Source organism: Eurypyga helias, unplaced genomic scaffold, assembly GCF_000690775.1.
Source record: "Eurypyga helias isolate BGI_N326 unplaced genomic scaffold, ASM69077v1 scaffold1516, whole genome shotgun sequence".
Lineage (NCBI taxonomy): Eukaryota > Metazoa > Chordata > Aves > Eurypygiformes > Eurypygidae > Eurypyga > Eurypyga helias.
The window spans coordinates 51,189-71,668 of NW_010256991.1; the positions used below are offsets into that span (position 1 = coordinate 51,189).

General features: G+C 40.5%; 1 protein-coding gene across 1 annotated transcript in view; it reads right to left on the reverse strand.

The window, feature by feature from the left end:
* Positions 1 to 5,824: 5,824 nt before the first annotated feature.
* LOC104511271 (protocadherin Fat 4-like) overlaps positions 5,825 to 20,480 on the reverse strand; it is a gene marked incomplete at its 5' end in the record, with an annotated part of 18,075 nt that continues 3,419 nt past the window's right edge. The window contains 6 exons of the mRNA XM_010153824.1: positions 5,825 to 7,701; positions 11,367 to 11,628; positions 15,729 to 15,946; positions 17,063 to 17,187; positions 18,074 to 18,253; positions 19,655 to 19,740. Coding sequence (XP_010152126.1) covers positions 5,825 to 7,701; positions 11,367 to 11,628; positions 15,729 to 15,946; positions 17,063 to 17,187; positions 18,074 to 18,253; positions 19,655 to 19,740 — 2,748 coding nt within the window. The remainder of the gene's footprint in view (positions 7,702 to 11,366; positions 11,629 to 15,728; positions 15,947 to 17,062; positions 17,188 to 18,073; positions 18,254 to 19,654; positions 19,741 to 20,480) is intronic.

The following is a 20,480-nucleotide window of genomic DNA, read 5'->3' on the forward strand; positions in this document are numbered from 1 at the left end:
TTGCATCCATCCCCCAAAACGAAATACTTCTTTGGAACCACAGACTGAGAGCCTTTTTCCCCACTGGTAAATGGCAAATTAGAGGAACATATTTTAGTAATTCATGTGGAATTGCTTCAGAGTAGCCCCTGGAAGCCAGCCCTTCACTTTGGTCTGAGGAAACAGACAGCATTACTTTTGAACTTGCCCTCAGCTAAGGCTCCTGAAAAAGTCAAACTACACTGTGAGAGCTTCTGGCCTTGAGCACTGCCAGAAGCAGATCCCAGCTGAGGCCTGCAAGGTGTCCTGGTCTGAGAGAAGCTGCACACAAGGTGGCTTCTGTGCAGTCTCTGCTGAGGGCATCTCATCGATAGCTGGTTAACCATCAAATAGCTTTCATCATTAGGGGTAGACATGCTTGTCAGTATTTTCTTCCCAATAGAGAATGCAATCAACTGAAATGCCCTGTAGTTTTGTTTTAGCAGGTTGCTTAACTTTCTGGCACTGCTTTTGTAGATTCTTTCTCTTACATCTAGAAGCTGGTCAGAAATTCACCCACTACTATTAAAATGCTATTTTTTATTTATTTTTTGTACATGGTCCTATATGAAGTACACAGGGCCATAAAATTGAAGTGTGATTCTGTTGAGAATTTGCTTTGTGAAGGCCAGAGATAAATGTAGTTTTAATCTGCCACTGATTATCTCAGTACAGACTGACAATGAAACCTGGAAGTCACTGGAAAAAGAAAAGGCGGTAAATGACTAAGCATCCAATGGGATTTATTTGCTCAAAAAAGGTCTTGGAAAGCTTGGCTGAATGAAAGTGAGGTTCATACAGAATTTAGGAAAGCCCAATTGAGTGCAAATGTTCATATTTTCAAAAAAGACAGGCTGCAATGCTCACTGATAACCTGAATATATGCTGTCAGTCATCCTCATTAAATGCTATTTATAGAAATACAAAGTGAGCAAAAGCACTGATTTCACAGAGTGGAGGGAAGATTGATGAATGAATGCATAGATGGAAAGGGATAAAATGGTAAACAGTAAAACACTAGCATGAGAAAGCAGATATCAACCTTGTCACCTTCTCATTCCCTCAGTCCTATTACCAAAAAAACCAACCTTTTTTTCTTAATTTTTTTCTCCTCATTCTCCTTCCCAAATTTTAAAAGAAGATCCACAACAGAAAAAAACATTCATTAGGAGTCTCATGCATTTCTGCTACGAAAGTGTCTTCTACATGGCAACATTTTAAAATTAAACATGCTGAAGTGTTTAATTTTAATATTTAATTATTATATTATTATTATATAACCTACAATACAATGAAAGACTGCTCTCCAAGTGGCATAGGAGGTGATCAGTAAAAACACACAATACATCATCTCAGGGGCAGTTCAGACTACCACCTGCAAGACTTGGCTGACAAAAATTAAATATGATCAATCACACACAGAATAAAATGAAATACAGCAAATTGCTGTAGTGAAGCTAGATTAATTTGCTGATACCAGCTCAAGGTGCTCTTTGCACTCCTCATTTGAGACTCTGATGGGAAGAGCTTCAAATGTATCGGTGCTAGAGGAGTGGTACCCCACACCAGCACGTCTCACCCATTTCTTGCTATAACAACAGGAAGGGGAAATGGAGGCTGCTGGACATACCTGGAGTCACAGGATTGTTCAGGGTGGGAGAGACCATTGGAGGTCATGTGGACCAAGGCCCTGCACAGAGCAAAGGCAGCTATGAAGTTAGATGAGGTTCAAAAGAATGTTATTCAAGCAAATTTTGAATATTTCCAGGGACAGGATGCCACACCACCACAGGGAAATCTCTTCCAGCACCTAACCACTCCCATTGCCAGAATAGTTTCCATCATACCCAATGGGAATTTAATTTATGATCACTGGCGGCTCTAGTCCTTTCCTGTATGCCTCTGAGGAATGTCTGGCTCCATCTTCTGTTTCTGAGGGCATCAGCAAGATCCCACCCCCCTTCCCACCTCAAGCCTTTTCATTTCCAAACTGGAGTAACATGGCTCCAGATGGATTTTGCCCTGCTAACCGATACTCTTTGACAGAGGTTGTGGTCTGCAGTGTAGACTTCTAGTCCGCTGGACGATGGGGGATGTTTTCAACAGAATGTGAGACTTCATCTTACTTTTTAATGTGGTATGTTCTTCCTATTTATTTAGCAGGTTTTAATTTATATAACTTTGATGAAAAACATTGGAAGGTCTTGAATCGGACAAATTTAGATTTCGTTTCTTTTAACAATTTATCCCTCTACCAGAAATTACAGTATTTCAAAACTCTGTTATATTTTCCTTTTCATAGGTGTACAAGAGAATGTCAAGTAAAACTGCCATGTCCATGTTTATCTGAGCAGTCATCAGAAGAAAACATACCCGTCTGAGATGGCAATGACAGTTCAGCTGTAGCCCTCTAGAAGGTGGTCAGTGACACAGTTCTCTTCCTCATCCCATGGGAAAGAAACTGGAATGTGTCTCTGTAAGTTACTAGCAGAAAGATAGGTCTCCGAGTCAAATTGCTGACACGAGATGCGTTTGGAGGCTCCTGTGCACTGAAGTGAGCAATGCAGACTGTTTTCCTTTCCAGATATTTGTGACTTACATAATATGTCCCAGATTTTGAAATGGGACTGTGCAGTTCTGGTGATGAACCAAGGGAATTATGCAGCTCACTCCTCACGACTCTAATAACTTTGGATGATTGTTTCACATGATTCACTTGGAGACCTTTTCTGATCCTCATCATGAAAGAATTAAAAAAAAAAAACAAAACAAGCAGAAATGTATCATATGTTTAAGTGTCAAAAACATCTCTATGCTTTCAAAAACAGGGAAACAAGGAAATCAGAAAAATATACTTTTGCCTATCATGGAAAGTGTCAAAATTTAGAGGAATGCAGTACAACTCGATAAACTGTAAACTGCATTAAGTTAATTACATAAATTCTGGGTAAGTTCACATTGCATATTATTTTCCTTTAACAAAACTTCTTGCTAAACTCAGAAAGTGTAACTGGCATAATGCAGTTCTCAGTATGTTTGGTATTACATTTAAAAGGCTTCATTCATTAAAGTTTTCATGTGTTATTTAAATCACTGCTTGGATCTAGTACAGTTTGTATTAAAGGATAATATTCAAACTAAACATACAGCTTTTTAACAGATGTTTAATTACAGCAGCTTCTCAAACTCCAAAATCATTTGTGGATCTCTTTTTATTTCAGATGAAACTACTTATATACAAATGTGGGCTTTGGCCCATTTCCTTTCTTTGGTCCATTATCCTTTCACTGTCATGGGGGGGTGGCAGCATTTTTAGCCCAAAAGAGTTAGCTCCTCATTGCCAGTTCTGAGACAAGCTGACCAAAAAACTCTAAAACAAACGAGTAGCAGATGGAAAAAAAAAACAACAAACCCAACAAAAACCATAAACTGAAATTGTTATTAATTTTCTAAATTCTTTAAACAAAATACCACTAATTCAAAGTGTAACCTCAGAACTCACCTCTTGCCTGCAGTCTTAACTTTTTCACCCTGTGTTCTCCAACAAGTTGTCTAAGTTTGATGCACTCTCCTACAAATATACAAGAATGCAGTTATTTATTGTTCAACTGCTGCTTTATTAAAGAAATCTCTTGTTCTCACACTCCTAGCTACCTGCGTACTGAAAAGATCCAGCTTTGAGCGGAGGTGGAATTCTTGGTTAACAAATGCAAAAAACAGTTGCTACCAATAAACTTGTATGGAGTAAAAAACCAGTTTTATTGTGTTATTAGAAATCTGAAAGTAGATTTAGTACTTTCTGAATTTATCTTTGACTCAGCAATGTCACAATACCATCTTTTCTCCATCTTCCTGAGATAAGTGAAGCCTGGTGCTTTCTGATTGTACGAAGGTCACTCAAGAAATACAAGAGCGATACGCTGAATGCTTCTCTCACCCTTGGTCAAATTCATCCCGTTGTAAGGCACAACCAGACTGGACTCAGTGGGACTTCAAGAACTGCACTAGGCTTGTGCTGCCCTTCTGCAGAGAGATTAATTTAATTTCCACAGTGATGATGGTGCTGCCTTCTCTGTGAATGAACTCTGAATGCATATTTTATATCACCTTGCTTCTGAAAGCCCATTTCTTGAACAAAAAGCTAGTAAAAGTGAAGATCAAGGAGTGGGAATTAGAGAGAGACAAGATGAAGGTTTCCAATAACACACACAGTAGTTTTTAAATAAATATTTTAATTCTATTATTGGCATTTACAGGTAGAAAGCATACAGTATGTTACAATTTTATCAAAATGTGAAAAATACGGATGTTACATAAGTAACAAATGTAAAAAAAGTATTTTTCTTACCTTCCCTGAAAGTAAGAAAACTATTCAGCATAGGAAAATATTGATATAAAAACACAGCTTAGGTAAAAAAAAAAAAGTTTTTACACAGTACGATAGGTTCATCAGATCTGCATGAAGATGTAAGGATTTTGTGAGGTTCTACTTTACCTAAAACTTCAGGGAATTTGGGTCAAATAGTAAGCTACATTAATGAATCTACAAGTAGTTTTCCCTCATATCCACTCCGAAATGCTAGAGTGCAGTAATTTTCTATACAATAAATAATTCTTCAAAGTTTCCATCATAGAAAATCATATAATGCAGAAAATGCCACTTCAAGGTCACAAAGGCTAGGCAGTGCTTTAATAAAAATTATGATAATACTTATTATAGTGCTTTATAATGTCTAAGCACTTCAGAGGAGTTAACTAATTAGTCCTCACAACACCCCTGTGAGGTAGGTGTTTTTCCTACCTTTCCATTGTACAGATGGGAAAATGAAATCTGGGGAGAAGCAGAGGCTGCAGCAGCAGCACAGCCGAGAGGAAAGCCCAAGAGATGTGGAAATTGAGGTTTTTTTCCCTTGCTCCCATTGACCGTGCTGCTGCCGCTGCCGCAAGCCAGGCTACTTGGCTGGGCTGACAGACTCCAATCCCTCCCCTGCCACTGGAAGCATTGAGCGGGGCGGGCAGGGATCGAGGTTTAAGCATCCCAAAATATTCCATAGAGATTCAGAAGCTCTCACACAACTTTGTCAAGAAAAACAAAAACACAAACACAAAAAAAAAGGGGGGGGGGGGGGGGGGGGGGGGGGAAAAGAGGAAAAACCTCAAACAAACAAATAAACAAGCTGAAAAGAAAAAAAACTCCTAAAGTGCTGACTGGCTTGAGCTGCTTCTAGCACCTCCTGTATGGAATAAGACTTACAGCACTGTTGCCAGCAATTTTTCAAGCTGATTTCATCCATAAAGTTACATCTGACCAACTGCAGGATATGGTAATTATGTTTACTGAGACACCTTACTACTTTAATTCCTTCATTCACCATCCTCCTTCCATGCACTTCCTTAAGGAAAATTAAATCCTCAATACTCTTGCATCATAAAACATGTTAGTAGCTGGAGACAATATGCACATCCTTCACAATTAAAAAAAAAAAATAGTTCATTTTCAGAACAAAGCATTATTAATTTAAGAATCACAAACCAAACAATGGTAAATAGGAAACCCTTTTCAAAGGCTGCATGCCGAATATCTTGTTTTCAAATACAATGCATGCAGGAGAAATAAATTCATCCAAGCATAATTAAATTAAAAATGTTTTCAGTCTCTTTCAGCAGCATAATGGTTATTATTTTTAAAGTCTCCTCCAACCAAACTGGCCTGGGGTTCAAACGTTGACCTTTGCTTTTCTGCAACCATATAATGGTTTGAACAGTCCCCGTGGCTTTGCACTGTGGCAATACCAGGAGATAAAACCTACACATACTGTTCTGTTTCCCCGTCCTTGGAAACAGGCTTCGCTGTACCACCTTTGCTGTCTTCACTTGCTGCTGCTGCTGCTGCTGCTTTTTCAGGCAGTGATGCCAAATCTTTGAAAACATCCACATAATGCCCAAAGCCCGGGCCCCAGTTCAAGAGATTGTCCCAGTTGAAGTTTCCTGCTTGCTGCCCCAGTTTTGCAGGCAGGGAGCTCTCCCCAGCACTGGTGACGGTCGCCTGTGCCCCCACCGGACCCCCCTCGCCTCGGCGGCCAGGGTAGCGCCGGGGCTTCAGCCTGGCACCGTAGTTGTCCTCGTCATCCGCATCGGACTCATTGACCTGGGATAACTTGGGCATCCTGGAGGTGTACGCTATGGGCTTGTCCCTGTCATACTCCATCTCCGAGCAGGTGAAGGACTCATGGGAGTCACTGTCAGAGGAAGACTCGGGTGCAGGAATACCATCGGCTGGGTTCCTCGTCCGGGAGAGAGGCCTTCTGCAGTCCTCCTCAGAAGAGGATCGGCCATGGTCTGCGCTGCAGATGCTGGGGTTTCTGGGGCGAGGGGTGTTCAGTCTCTCTACTTCTTCAATGGACAGCCCCACTGGAGGAGCAGTCTCCAGAGGAATCTGCCCAATGGGCTGCTTCAGGCGGCTTCCCGGGCGGGAACCATGGCTCGCCATGGTCTGTGGACTCTTACTTCTCCTCCCCAGCCGAGTGGCGTAATTAAAAATGCCAGGCTGGCAGACATCGTTGTGCATCTCCAGCGGGCTCCCTTCCCTTATGGCAAGGTGCAGCTCCCTGGCTGGACTGTGCCTGTAGAAAGTTGACGATTTGGAGAAGGGTGCAGGGCTGTGCCGAGACAGGGGGTTGGGAGTAGGGCATGCTGAGTGGCTTAAAGACGTTGTCCTCAAGCCCTGCCCGTAGGCGGGCTGGTAGGTCAAGCTGCTGGCTCCCAGGGGCATGGGGGACTGCCGCGCGAAGCCCAGTGGGCTGTGCCGCTGGATGGAGAACTTGGGGGTGTGGCTCCGAAACTGCTTGTAGTGCTGGATGATGTCGGCATCCGAGGGGGCGATGCTGCTGGCATTGTCAATGTCGTAGTGCTCGATCTCAGGCTCGGGGGAAGCCAGCGGGGCACTGGGGATTGTCTCTGTGGTGTGTGGGATGTCCGTTTCATCATAGATGAGATACGGGTTTTCTCTTTCGATGATATCAGGTTTCGGATTCCCTTCGGGCTGCTTTCTGACGGTCATGTCATCGCCATAGGGCGGGATGTTGTCAAGGTCATCAAATGCCACATTCTCACTCCCTTTTTTCTTCTTTTCCTTTGTTTTCTTCTCCTCTTTTGGAGCTTTTGACTTCTTTCCTCTGCACTGGTTGCAGAGGATGAGGCTGAGGACCAGCAGTGCCAGGACTGTCGCACAGCTGCCCACAATAGCCGGCACAGCCCAGAGGGGCAGGGACAGCTCGGCAGGGTGTGGGGATGGAAGACAGATGTGGCCACCATTGATCCCTGCTCTACACTCATGGTCTGGGGGGCACAAGACCCCCAGGCACGCCACCACTGCCTCGCACGTCCGTCCTGCGTACGCCTCGGGACAGCTGCACGTGAAGCCGGTGTATGCCCCGGGCTCACAGCTGCCCCCATTTTGGCAGGGGCTGGAGGCACAGGCGCCCGGCGGGACGCACTGGTAGGCATACCACCGGTTGATGCACATCAGCTCGCCCCAGCAGGGACTGCTGGCACAGACGTTGGGGCCGCGGCAGCCGATCTTCACCGACGGGTCTGTTTTGGAGAGAGTGGCGAGGCTGTGCTTGCCAACGAAGGGAAGGCTCTCTCCACCATACTTGATGTAGGAAATGCAGCCATCGAAGCCTACGAGGAAAAGCAACAGTCACGTCAACAGAGGCCAAAGACACTCTGTGCATCAATATCACACTAAAGGGGAAACCTTTTGATCGGCAGAGGACAAGATGTGCTGTGTGCCTCTTGCACCCTGAAAAGTAAGGGGAAACACAAACACAGAAGCAACAGAACGGAAAACCCAACACTACAATGGAGGCAACAGCCTTATTTCGTGATGTGGTTTTAAGCTGAGTGAGGGGTAAATCACACTGTTAAGTTATGCACATGAAGCCTCCATATTTTCACAAGTGAATCTTACATTTACTGAGCTTACAATCGCTTCCCCACATTTTAACCTTGCATTGTTATTAATGTACAAATACCCTGTGATATTAACCGTAATGGTGTAATATTTAAGTAACCACTTATTTGCTAGAAGGATGGCTCATTCACAGATGCTTCAGTATCTGACAATCTGCACTGACATTAAGGCTCAGGTGTAAGGAACATTGTGTTGCTTCTGTTAACTATTTCCTCTTACGTTGTAATGACTATTCTGTTCATAAACTTAACAACAACAAAATATTCTTAGGTGAGTAAATAAAATGTACCAAAACCTGCAATTTAAAATGCTGAAATTAACATGTTTTCTAGAAGACCTAACATTCTGCACTCCCATTGCTTTCATTAAACTAGGTGGCTCACACATAGACTCAACTCTGCAGCTTAGTGAGCAGATTAGATCTGATGTTTACAGTGCAAATGGACACTTCTGTGATTGTATCGTGCGTGTCTTACAGGTAGACTCATGGAAGGAAGCCTGAAGGTTATGTTCTCAGATCTTTATTATAAAGTAATTTCCCCTTGACGCATAATTATTTTGCCAAAATACTAAGCAATGAGCATATGGCTGAATTTTGCAGAAACATCCTATTTTCTAAAAACATATTGTTCAACTGATTCAATTTTTAATTTATAGACCCATTTCACTGAAGCTAAATGAAAGGCTCCATTGTTCAGTAAATAAGCCAAGAATTCAGATGGTTACCATAGGGAAACATCTATTCTAATAGTATTTTAAATGAATTTGAACGAATATTCCTTCTAACAACTTCATTCAATACACTTAAATGCTTTTGTTTCCTAATTTTCCCGTATTTCTAAAACTTCTTATCACACACACAGAGAATCCTGTGCGCAGCTGGCTTGGCTGTGCTAGCAGAAAGCATTAGTTTCCATTCCCCTCTGCTTGTGTGCTTTCTAGTTTCCCCTATTCTGAGCAGAAGTTGCCTACTGTGCTTCAGCTAAGCCTCCTGTGCTATTGTCTCCTAAAATCATGGCAATACTTTTATGTCTCTGAATCCTGAGTGGTCTTTTCCAAAACTTCCCCTAGCTTGGTTGTAGGGCTGCCTTGTCAGTCGTGACGCCAAGTTACAGTGCTGCAAGAGGCCAGGGAGATGGGATTATCCCCAGCATTTGTGTGGTGTATTTGAGTTTGCAGGAAAACCCAGCCTTTTGCCAGCCTCATAATTCTCTGTGTTCCCAAGACTTAATCCCTTCTGCCAGGGTTTTAGGATAGTGCAACTTTACTCTGACCTCTGCGCAGAGCTGTGACAAAACGGTATGCAGAGATGTGTTTGTAAGTTATACTCTCAGTGTCCACATGTGCAGTTGGCTGCAAGAGACGTTTATTTCTCCTTAACTTCTGATGGAATGTACTTGGGATATGTGCACGGTGCCAGGTTTACAGGAAGATATTATTCAAGACCAAATGTATCAGTTATTATCAATAGAAATAATCAGCAAGGAGAAGGAAAGTGCCACTACTTAGTTGTGAAGCATCTCGCTTGGGTGAAAAGAATAAACAGAAGCAAATTTTCCATGTGTTAGCAGTGTCAAAAAAAAAAAAAAAGGTTCATTTCTGCAAACGTAGTGTTGGAATGGAAGAACAGCCACTATGAATGGTAACTTCGTGAGTAATTGTGGAAATCTCTGTAAAAATGGGTAGCACAGAGATAAATGTTATGAATATTTACTCTGTTATGGAATAGCAAATATACTCTAGTTGTATGAGGTGATATTACAGATTTATAACCTTTTAAGGATGTTGTTTTAAAATTTGAACACCCTTTGATGCCAGAAATGAAATATGAGTGGGTATCAACATCAAATAGGTTTCACTGAGAGATGCAAGTCATGTGGTGTAAAGGGACTTGAAAGAGCCTTCTACGTTTTGCAAGCATGCTATTTCTGTATTATTTCCATTCTGAAAGAGGTGCATTTTCTTTCAGCGCTACTTATACTATCATTTTCTCCTGTTTTTACATTCCCAAATAAAGAGGAAATTGAGGATTTAGGTTCAGGTGGGAGCCCAAGCAAACTGGATGATTACCTTGCCACATGCTTGGTGGTCCCTTGCAGCAGTGATGTGATAAACAGAAATCGGGATTTTCTCGGGTCTACCCAGGTTTGAAAATGTTATTGGATATACCAGCTTCACAGCCCTGAATTGTCACCCATGTATGTTTTTGTCTGCCTTTAACAGTACTGCAGATATTTTTGACCCTCTGAGTTCATGCAGAGTTTTATACCTCCCCCTTGTAAAACCTTGGTATGTTGTACACAATGTAATCTAATATTAAAATAAAATAAAATCATATGAATAAGAGATTTTGGATTGTGTATTCCTAATGGAAGCCAGACATTCCTAATTTGCCTGCTACAGCATCAGGCAGTGGTGAGATTTTAGTGTCCTCAGTTTTCTTTGTTCCAGCTTTCCTAAAAACCTCTGACTTTTCCATCCATACACTACTCATAAAACATACGTGTAAAAATGGTAAAGGCAAGCATAGCATTCGTATGATTTCATACTGCATTTCAGACAGATTCACAATACACAAATGTGTATTGTGAATTTGCGCCACTCAAAGATCCTTTATCTGGTCACAATTCTTGAAGTCAGGAAGATTTTTCAATATAAAAACTCTGTGAAACCAATGCCTGTATTGTCTGGAATATCTCACAGTTTGTAGCTAAAAATCCCTTCCATCTTTACTTATCACTGGGGGAATGATATTAAATATATGTTATCTACTTCTTTTGCCCAGGCCTAAGACAGAGAGATTGATTTACTTTTTAACAGCTAGATTTCAGTCAGAGGGTGGTTCCTTATTGTCCTTGGTTTCTGTTGCTGAGAAATAAATCCTGTTCTTCATTTGACAGCAGGATAAAGCAGGAGGAAGTTAGAGTTTCAGAAAATATTTTAATCATATTAAAAACAGGCTAAATCCTGCACTATTTACCAAATCCCTACGAAGTTCTCTTTTAGCATTTTTGCCTAAGTAAAAGATTTGCCTTGATTTTCCAGATTCAGGTGAAGAATAGATCCTTTCTTCTCCATTAGCATAATAAAATTATAACAACTGATTTATAAACAAGCAAGCAAACCCACCTCCTGCCTCCAAAAAGCCCTGCAGATGGAGTGCCTGCTTTTGGAAACAACAAGGCTACAACGTACACGGAAGGAACAAAGTCTGCAATCCTCACTCATTCAATTTGCAGTTTTCCTGGCAAAGTACGGAGGCATATTAGTTACTAATAGAGAGTTATGGTATGTTCTGCAAGCTTTAAGCAAACAGAGACCCTCTGTCAAATCTGCTTATGTGCACCATATTAAGAAAAAAAAAAAAATTTACCTGCAACTGTGCTCTTGAAAGGTTGGCTGGATGGGATTCCTCCCAAAGAAATTGTAAGAACATTTAGTCCACCAAAGTCTTGCGTGGCATGGAGAATGTCTCGGCTATGAGTCTTGTCGACAGACAGGATAGTAGCAGACCCATTCTTCTCAATGAGTACCGAATGCCACTGACCATCTGCAGCGTACACTTCTGGGATATTCCTTTCCACCTTCCCAGCAATTCCAGCATCGGATACATAATGCACTTTCCCACCTTTTATCTGAGCACAAAACAGTAAACCGCATAATTTTAAAATGACAGACACATAACCACTCCTATACATACATCACCAATGTAATGCCTATTCAGTACAGCTACAGCAACACATGGCTGTAATAGGAAGCCAGGGTGTATTTTTCCCCAAATAATTGTTTTGTACTAAAAATGTATTAATTATTGAGTTCTAAAAATTTGGCAGCAATTAAATATATCATTGCATCTGTAGAAAACTCAGAGCTGCCATGCACTCATTCACTGGTTGATCTCATAAGAGAAAAACCTGTTGAGAGGCCAACAACAGGGCATGCACATGACAAAACATTTTAACCAATAAAAGAGTAATTCTCCCTCCTTCTTCAATGCAAGTGTGGAAAATGCTTTGCAGAGTAAACAGATGTTGTCCCTGCCCAAAAAACTTGCATCTAGTTTTCATTATGACACAGCAGAGAGTTTGAACGATTCCCATTTCCTATCTGTTTTGCTCTTAATTTGCACTTTTCAGAAAAATAGTTGTATTTTAGAAACCTTTCTATAGAGTTGCAAAGTGTATTATTTTGTGGGAATTTTAAAAAGGTGATTACTTGAGCAAACCTCTTTTAAACTTGTGAGTTGTCAGGGAAAAAAAAATACCAATGTTCTATTGAATTCCATGAAAAATTTTTTGGCTTTTCCTCTAGGAATGACGCCTCGCAATTCTACTGAATCATTAGATGCCAGATTTCAAACCTCTTACTAGCTCAATATTAAATGAGCCCAAAATGAGATCAGTGTAAATTCTGCATTTAAGATATAGGAGTTTTAAAAACACCCAACATCCAAACCTGCCAGCTTCCCAAATATTGCACAGGAGTCAGGTACCTCAGCTGACCTCGTAAGGGCATACAGACTCGTGCACAGCTCATGTTGGGCAGCTCTGCAACTTGTTGCAAGTTTCCTTCCATACTCTGCACGTTTGGTCATACATGTTAAATAAGACATGTTAAATTTTCCCTTCTGGGTTCCTTGCTGCAACTCGCCTGGTCCGTGATGTGTAACATGAGCATGCAGAACGTGCACACGCATAGTCCAGGAAAGGTCGAAGCCCTTGTTGAAAGCTGTTGAGGTTTGTTGAAAGCTCTCTACGCTTGCATGCTTTGTTCCAGGAAAAATAACGTTCACCTGGGAAGAACTGTGAGGTGACACATGGGCAGCAAGAATGCTGCTCTCGTTTCCAGAAACTGTTAAACAGTCTGGACTTACTTCTTTAGTGATGCAAGCTGAGGACTTTGTTCATAGTGATCAGCTTTAAATATGACTGTAAGACCATGCTCAGGTCTTGGCAGCAGCCTGAGCTGAATGTGTCTAGCACGTATTCCATTTGTTTCAAGAAATACAATGGTTAATATGTCCATGCGCTTAATGTATAAATGCCATAATTTGGGTTATTTGAAAATTAATTGTTTGAGGGACTCTGATAAAGCTGCCCTTCAGAGGTAGGACGCTTTTGTTACTGGCAAACACAGGTGGCATACACCTAAATTACTACACAGCCCAAGAAAATTTCACATTTGGAAATGCAGTCACAGAGACCGTTATAACATATTAAACACTATTTGCCACAATCAAAGGTATTTATAAAAAGATTAACTGGGCAGAATATATGCATATATTTATATCTGTAACCTGTAATTGGTGTCTTAGTCTTATTTTGTCTTTTATGCTCCATGAAAATACTGGTTTGTATTTTGGTCTTTATGTAAGGGAAAAAAAAAAAAATCAAACAATATCCTCTAAGCTTATGGGAAGACTAAACAAAGAATCATAACTTTTAATTCCACATTACAGAGGAATTGTAGAATTATTTACCTGTCAGCAACTGATATTTTCCATCCGGATTTATGACTCTCTAGCTCTATTTCTGTTTCTTTAAAATTGCATGTGACTGATGCTAACAGACTCATAAATAATATATTAGTGGCATTTGGAAAATAAAATTTCCAGAGACAAGACTGGTCCATGACTTCTTCAACCAGGAAAATATAAGGAATGTTCTTGATTCCTTGAAGCATAACATATTTCTAAATTTGAAACAAATGCTGACGCTGACAACATTGAGTAACAACCATTTCTGGGTTTTATTTAAAGGAAGAGCAACAGATGAGCAGAATATAATGAAAAGAATGAACCACTAAAGAAAACATGTTCCTAACTACAAGGATGATTCAACTTTACTAATATTTTGAGTCTCCTTTACTGAGCAAATTGCTTCTTATTTGTCTTAAAGCTGAGCACTAGCCTTCACAGATTTATAGCCCACTGGATATCATTTTAATTATGTTCTGATTTATTCCTGCAACTCGATATCTGCATAGAATCACAGAATGGTTTGGGTTGAAAGGGACCCTTAAAGTCCACCTCCCTGCCATGGGCAGGGACATCTTTCACTAGATCAGGGAGCTCAAAGCTCCATTCAACCTGACTTTGAACACTTCCAATGATGGGGCTTCCACAGCTTCTCTGGGCAAGCTTTTCGAGTGCCTCACCACCCTAACACATGCATATATTAGCTCATATAGGTAGCACGTAATCCACATTCTCCACCTTTACAATTCACAGACCTTAGAGCTACAGTTATGCTAATTTAATCTGATTTCAGCTAAAACAAGGCAGGCCTACACATGGGTTAGGTTCACCAACACCTTGGGTCACTGTCAAGGGAAGTGCTCGTCATGACACCTACTCTGAGTATGAGTGGTGGTGCAGGAACTGTACTAACTGCAGTTAAGTCACTGCAGTTTTACTAACTAGCATCATCTGGGAACTTTTCAGCAATAACCAGTACAGTGATGTTACCTCTCCTTCCTCAAACTGCTGCATCTGTTACTAGGCAGAGCTCCACTCTTTGTCCTTGCACAGCTGGGTCTGAGACTTGACACCCTCTGCTTGCTTGTATAACTTCACCAATATTAACAATAATAAGAGTGTGTGCATAAACATACCACTAGTGCTTTCAGCCAGGAAAGGCAACTATCCCCGTTTTCTCTTTTAATAATGCTTGTAGAGCTGACCTAGCAAATTCTACTAGGGAAAAATAGGTAGTACTTGATTTTTTCTCTCCAGTACTCAAAATAATGAGCCTTATCTGCTAATATGACTGAGGCAGAAACTTCCTATCAAATGATGTGGCAAAAGTGTACACCAGGGAAGTAATGCAGACTTGCTTAAATGCAGCCAGTGTGTCAGGAAAGCTCTACACCCCTGGTCAAGCAGGTGGAGAATAACCACAGGGCCGAAGATTAGAAAGTGTGAATTTCTGTATGAATTTCTTTAAAAGTCAGGGAAAAAACTTGGAAAGCCTTACAGCAGTCAAGGAAACTTGGAGCTTACACCAACCCAATAAAGGGGCTTGCCAACATCACTGCTGTACTCATTTAGAGTTATGAGTAAATGGACTGAGTCATAGCCAAGAACTGAACCATTGCTTTCTCTTGAGAAAGGTAACTTCTGCAGCAATAAACTCTCTGGGGGGAAAAAAAAAAACAAACCAAAAACTCAAAGCAAACCAAAACATCAAAACTGTGTGGCATTTGAAGCACTAATTCAGCTACACCTCTCAAAATAATTTGAAAATGACATTGGTCTATGGATAACCTCATGAATTCAAGTTCTCTCTCACTTTCTAGTTTGATAAGCATGAGCAACGCTAGTAGGAATTAATGAAAAATTTTTTGGCAATCGTTTGCTAGCTTAAGAAAAGTCTGGGTTCCAGGCCCAAAAAATCAGAAGATAAAAGGCCAATAACGAAACGACTGTGTTGCATAGAGTGTAACTTCAGGATGCTAACAAATATGGCAATGAGTACTGTTCTTGCTGCCTTAAAACAGTCACTATTTGGAGTCTAGACAAAACTGATTAGATACAAACCCATCAAGATCTTCTGATACCTTGGCAAATAGCAAGGGAATTGTTGAGAAGATGAATGGTACTGGAACAGTGCCTAGCCTCAGCTAAAGACCTAATATTTTATAAAGGAAACAGCAAGAGTAATGGAAAAATGTGATTTTGATCACTGTGCATGAGGCAGTCCAATCAAATCAAACTCAGCATTAGCTGTAATCTTACCTTCACAGTAGTGAAGTTGCTGCTTTCCTGGACGTGAACTAAAATGCCGTTCTCGCTTCTTGTCCTGAACTTCACTTCCAAGCGGTCCACGTTCGGGGGTCTCGGGTCAGCACCTCGAGTGTCGTGTCTGATCATGTATTCTCGCTTCTTACTTGGGCTGATGTGATAGTCAAGTCGTCCTTTGCCTTCTAGCGATAAGGCAGTGTCGGCAGTAATATCTGGGGGAAGGACAGGGAAGTACTGAGGATGCAGCTCGTTACAGCCATAAAGATCATCTGCCTAACAACGACCATTTTCTTTCAGAGCAGAGATCAAGTTCAGAGCAGGTCAGGGGGAGAAAGCAGGAGTGAATGGCAATTTCAGCCCCTCAATTCTTTGGCCTCAACCAGAATGTGTGTTTGAGAGTGGGAGTGTGCTAGTAATTTACTGCTGCTATCAGTCAATAGTAAATTAAAACTCGCTAGGGAACAAGTGAGGGAGTAGGGAAAAAAAATTGGCTCTCAGAACTGTAATTCCTTCCCAGGGATGTTACTGTTTCCATTACTGCAAGCAGGGTTTCATGATATATTGAACTCTAAGCTCTTCAGGGCAGAGATAATGACTTTCTATTTGTTATGGCATTAAAAAAAAAAAAAAAAAATGACAGACATTGACTACCAAATGCTGTTAAAATTATGGCTAAATTCTTTTGTAAACCAGCGCAATAAAAACACATAAATCAGCTAAATAATAATGGGACATGCAAGAAAACAAAACCCAGTCATTATACTACAACTACACGGAAATAAATCACTTTGCACTCCTATATTGATTTACAGAGCTATCCATATGTGAGTTAGTAACCCCAGAGTGTAAATGGCTTGCTTTTATTTACATTTGCCATATTTTCTTTCATACAATCTGCTGGTCATTTGATTAAAAGGCCTACAGTTCGGAGAAGCCATAAGCGCATGCACACAATGTTTATGTGAAGGGAGAGGTTTTCCCTTACCCTCTTACCTCCCCATAGCAGACAAATCCCTCCTTTTGGATAGCTTTATTTCAGTTACTGATTATACATTACTGGGAAGCAGTAGTTTTAAATGAGTGCAAGTTACCTGAAATGTGATATACAGACCAGAAAACACATAACTTGCTGCTATTTTTAGCTCGTGAAAGGACAATAGTCCATTGCCAACTTTTTCTTCAAAATTATTTATGCGGCAAGCACGCTGCTTTTCACTAATTTATAAAATTCATTATCCCACGGGCTTGAAGGGAAACTCTCAATGGCATTTGGTTAAACCACAGTTAGGTGTACACTGAAGAGAAAGACAGTAACATCCCCACCGTACATTTTTCACAGTGCTTTCCTGTCAGTCCATCTTTGCAGTGACACTGCTGCCACGACCAGTGATCAACACAGGTACCACCATGTTGGCAGGGGCTCGTCATGCAAGCACCTTCTAGTCTGGGACACCTGAAACAAATCAGAAAAGCTAATGTTGAAGAATGTCTGCACAAATAAGCACAGTAAATGTGGTTGGAAGCTTCTTCATGTGTTTGAACGATACTCCCCTTTCTTCTCCCTAGAAAAGCAAAAATGGAGAGGCTCTTGTCCATAGACAGCTCATGTGTCTAAAGAGATCCCAATTTTCAGCATCAAATTATAACAGTGTTACAAAAGATAAAGGAATTCAAAGACAGTGAAATTCCTATTACTCATTATGCAAGAGGCAAATAAACTCCTTAGGGTGTTTTTTATCCTGCAGACCTCCAGAGACTTCATACACAAAGGACAGTGCAAAACTGGGGGTTCAAGGAAGAAGGGTGCGCTAGCAAATTTGGATGCAACATTGACATTGTTGCTACAACTGTGACTTCAAATACTGAGATGGAAAGAACAATAAAATCAGATAGTCCGTCATTCCTGAAAGACAACTCAGAGGATAAGAGGGAAATTCAGTGATACTGGAGAGGCAAAGTGATAGAACAGACATTGTGGATTATGAAGAAATAAGAGGGAGTAGAGGACTAACAAACAGTATGAGTACAGTCAAACCCAGGTGGAATTTATAAAGAAACCCGGTAACAAGGCTACTCTATTTCAGCCTGCAAATCCATATTAATAATTATTGGCAATAGAAATGTAACAATGTTGCTTTTTTGAAGACTCTGTAATCTTTAGTGAACCTTGAATCTAAATTCACGTTCTTCCTACCTTTTTCACATTTTACAATAAATTCTCCAGTCATTTTTTTTACAAGAAATATCTAACAGTGTCTGAATGGAATAGCATCTGACTGTCATGACAGCTTCCGTTATTGTAAGCACGGACCGTTCGATACCATATATAGCAGACGTACTGATCTAAGATTCCTTGAGCTGTCAAAGCCTGGCTGGGCTCCAGGGGACGTCCGTTGACTGCAAACTCCATTATACAGCCCACAAAATCATGACTTTCCACCTGTCCTCTCCTTTGAAGGATGGGTTCTACAGACCTGATGCCACCAACAGTAACTCGATTTGGTTGTACATCAAGAGTCCTATGAAAGAGTCAGAAAAATAATTCATCAGTATCAGACTTTAAAATAGCAATGACAACACAGGAACTGTTACCATCAGCTATGGTCTGTGGCTAAAATTCCTCTCCCAACATTTGTATTTTACATTTAGAAGGGGAGACAGACAGATCAATGGCACTTGAACCAACAGTTATAATGGTTATGACTCTAAATTCATACTCAGTTAATGCATGTCAAAATCTCTGTTCACTTGACTGAGCAGCATGCTTGAAATCATAATGAATAAGGATTTTTACTCAATTATCATTTAAGTCGTGATGATATTTAAATAGCTGGAAGATGGATTCATTATTTTACAAAGATATAACAGTTTTGCTAGTGGGGAAACCACATGTGACAGGAAATATGATTGTGATTATTGTAAGAAACTAGAAAAAGTTATTGGGATTAAATTTATTGTTTTCTCCAAAGATGATCTAAAGATGTAACAGAAAAGTTAAAACAGAGTTAGTTCTGGTAAACACAATAAATAAGGTTTGTTTTCTGTACTGGCCAATAGTTAAGAAACGCAAAATGTAAAAGCTGACATCTGGAAATTACTCAAAATAATGTCAAAGTAATTCTTAATTACTAATTTTTTTTTTAAAAAAGAGAGCAGTAATCAGGTATCTCTTACACCTTTATCAGAAATGAGATATGCAGTTTAAATAATAATAAAAATAAACACAAGACCCCAAATCAAAGCCCAAAACTGAACACTGAAGTGAAAAACAGGTGCTACTAGAGGACTAGCATTTTGACTCAGCATCTAGTTTTAGCAAGATAGATAGGATTCAAAACGTAAAAGTGGAGGGGTCTTTGCTGAAGATTTGTAGCACTACATATTGTAGAACTCAAACTGGAAAAGAGTAATGCTGTTTATTTAAGAGCCACTTGATTATAACAAATACATTTGCGTATTATTGTATCTGATGTTCTGATTTGTAAATGTCTAGATTATGATGTGAAATCTCACACCATTAGGCAATGTCTTGTCCCCGTTTAAACCACAGAGCGGACTACCCATGGCTGTACATTTGTTATGTGGTCCAAAGTCTGGGGACAGAGTTGAGAATTGATGATTTTTGAGTAAATTCCTTGACAGGAGTAAATTCCATGCAGAAATGTAGCCAGAGTTAGCAAGTAGCAGTACATGTAGAAAATGTAATTTGCTTCTGCAAAGATGGGAGAAAATGACACTTGGGAGCCTTGCCTTTGCACGCCTCTGGAGAACAGCTGAGGGAGGTATCTATCCTTTGCTTGAGGCTAGGCTAAGGACATGTAATCATTACTCCAAATTTCTCTGGCTTTAGAGGATGGTTTCTTTTTCATTTCCCTTTTTATTTTACAGCAACCACCCCTACACACAAAAAGAAGATTTACCAGTCAGTAGAAACAGCCACATTGCTAACAGTGCAGTAGCCTGGTTCCTGATCCTCGGAGCAGGAATCCACCGTCAGTGATGCTGCCTGCAAAAGCCCCACACACAAATATGGTGAATGTTACAAGCCTGTAGATCCCAACCACAATAAGTATTTATGATTAAATATATTAGATCAAGGACTTGGCTAGACTGGAGCACTTGTATATTACTATGTCACTCGGGACCAGAGGGTGCTTCAGAGATGCTGATCAGCTACATTCTGCATCAACATAGTGAATACCAAGATGTCGATGCTAACAGAGAATGAGCTCTGCTTCATACAGAGAATCAGTTAAACACAAATTTTTCAGATTTGGGTAGGGTTTCTTTCATGTTTGTTTGCTTTACTGCTTGACACTGCAGTTATTCTGGCTCATACCGTATCCCACTCTTGATCTAAACACGGCTTGAACTTGATAAAAAGCACGTTACAAAAACTGGGAGTACAAACACTGAGAGTACTAGTTAAAAATAATAACCAAACAATAATACTCAAAAGAGTAACAAAGTGGACCTGATTAAGGTAACCTTTAGGCTGATCGTCATGAGGGATGTTTGCCCCACATCGATAATAGTGAAACATGTGGATACCTACAGTGGGACCAAGCTGATGTTCAGAGAAGTACCAACCATCACCAGCACTTAGTCTTCCTCTTTATCTCCAAGCCATCAAGCCCCACACAAGGAGACTCCCTCATTACCCAACAGTCGTTTACACTAGTGGCACTTTTATTTGTAACCTCTAAAAGACTAACCAAAGCTTTCACTAAAGTCATTAAATAATTC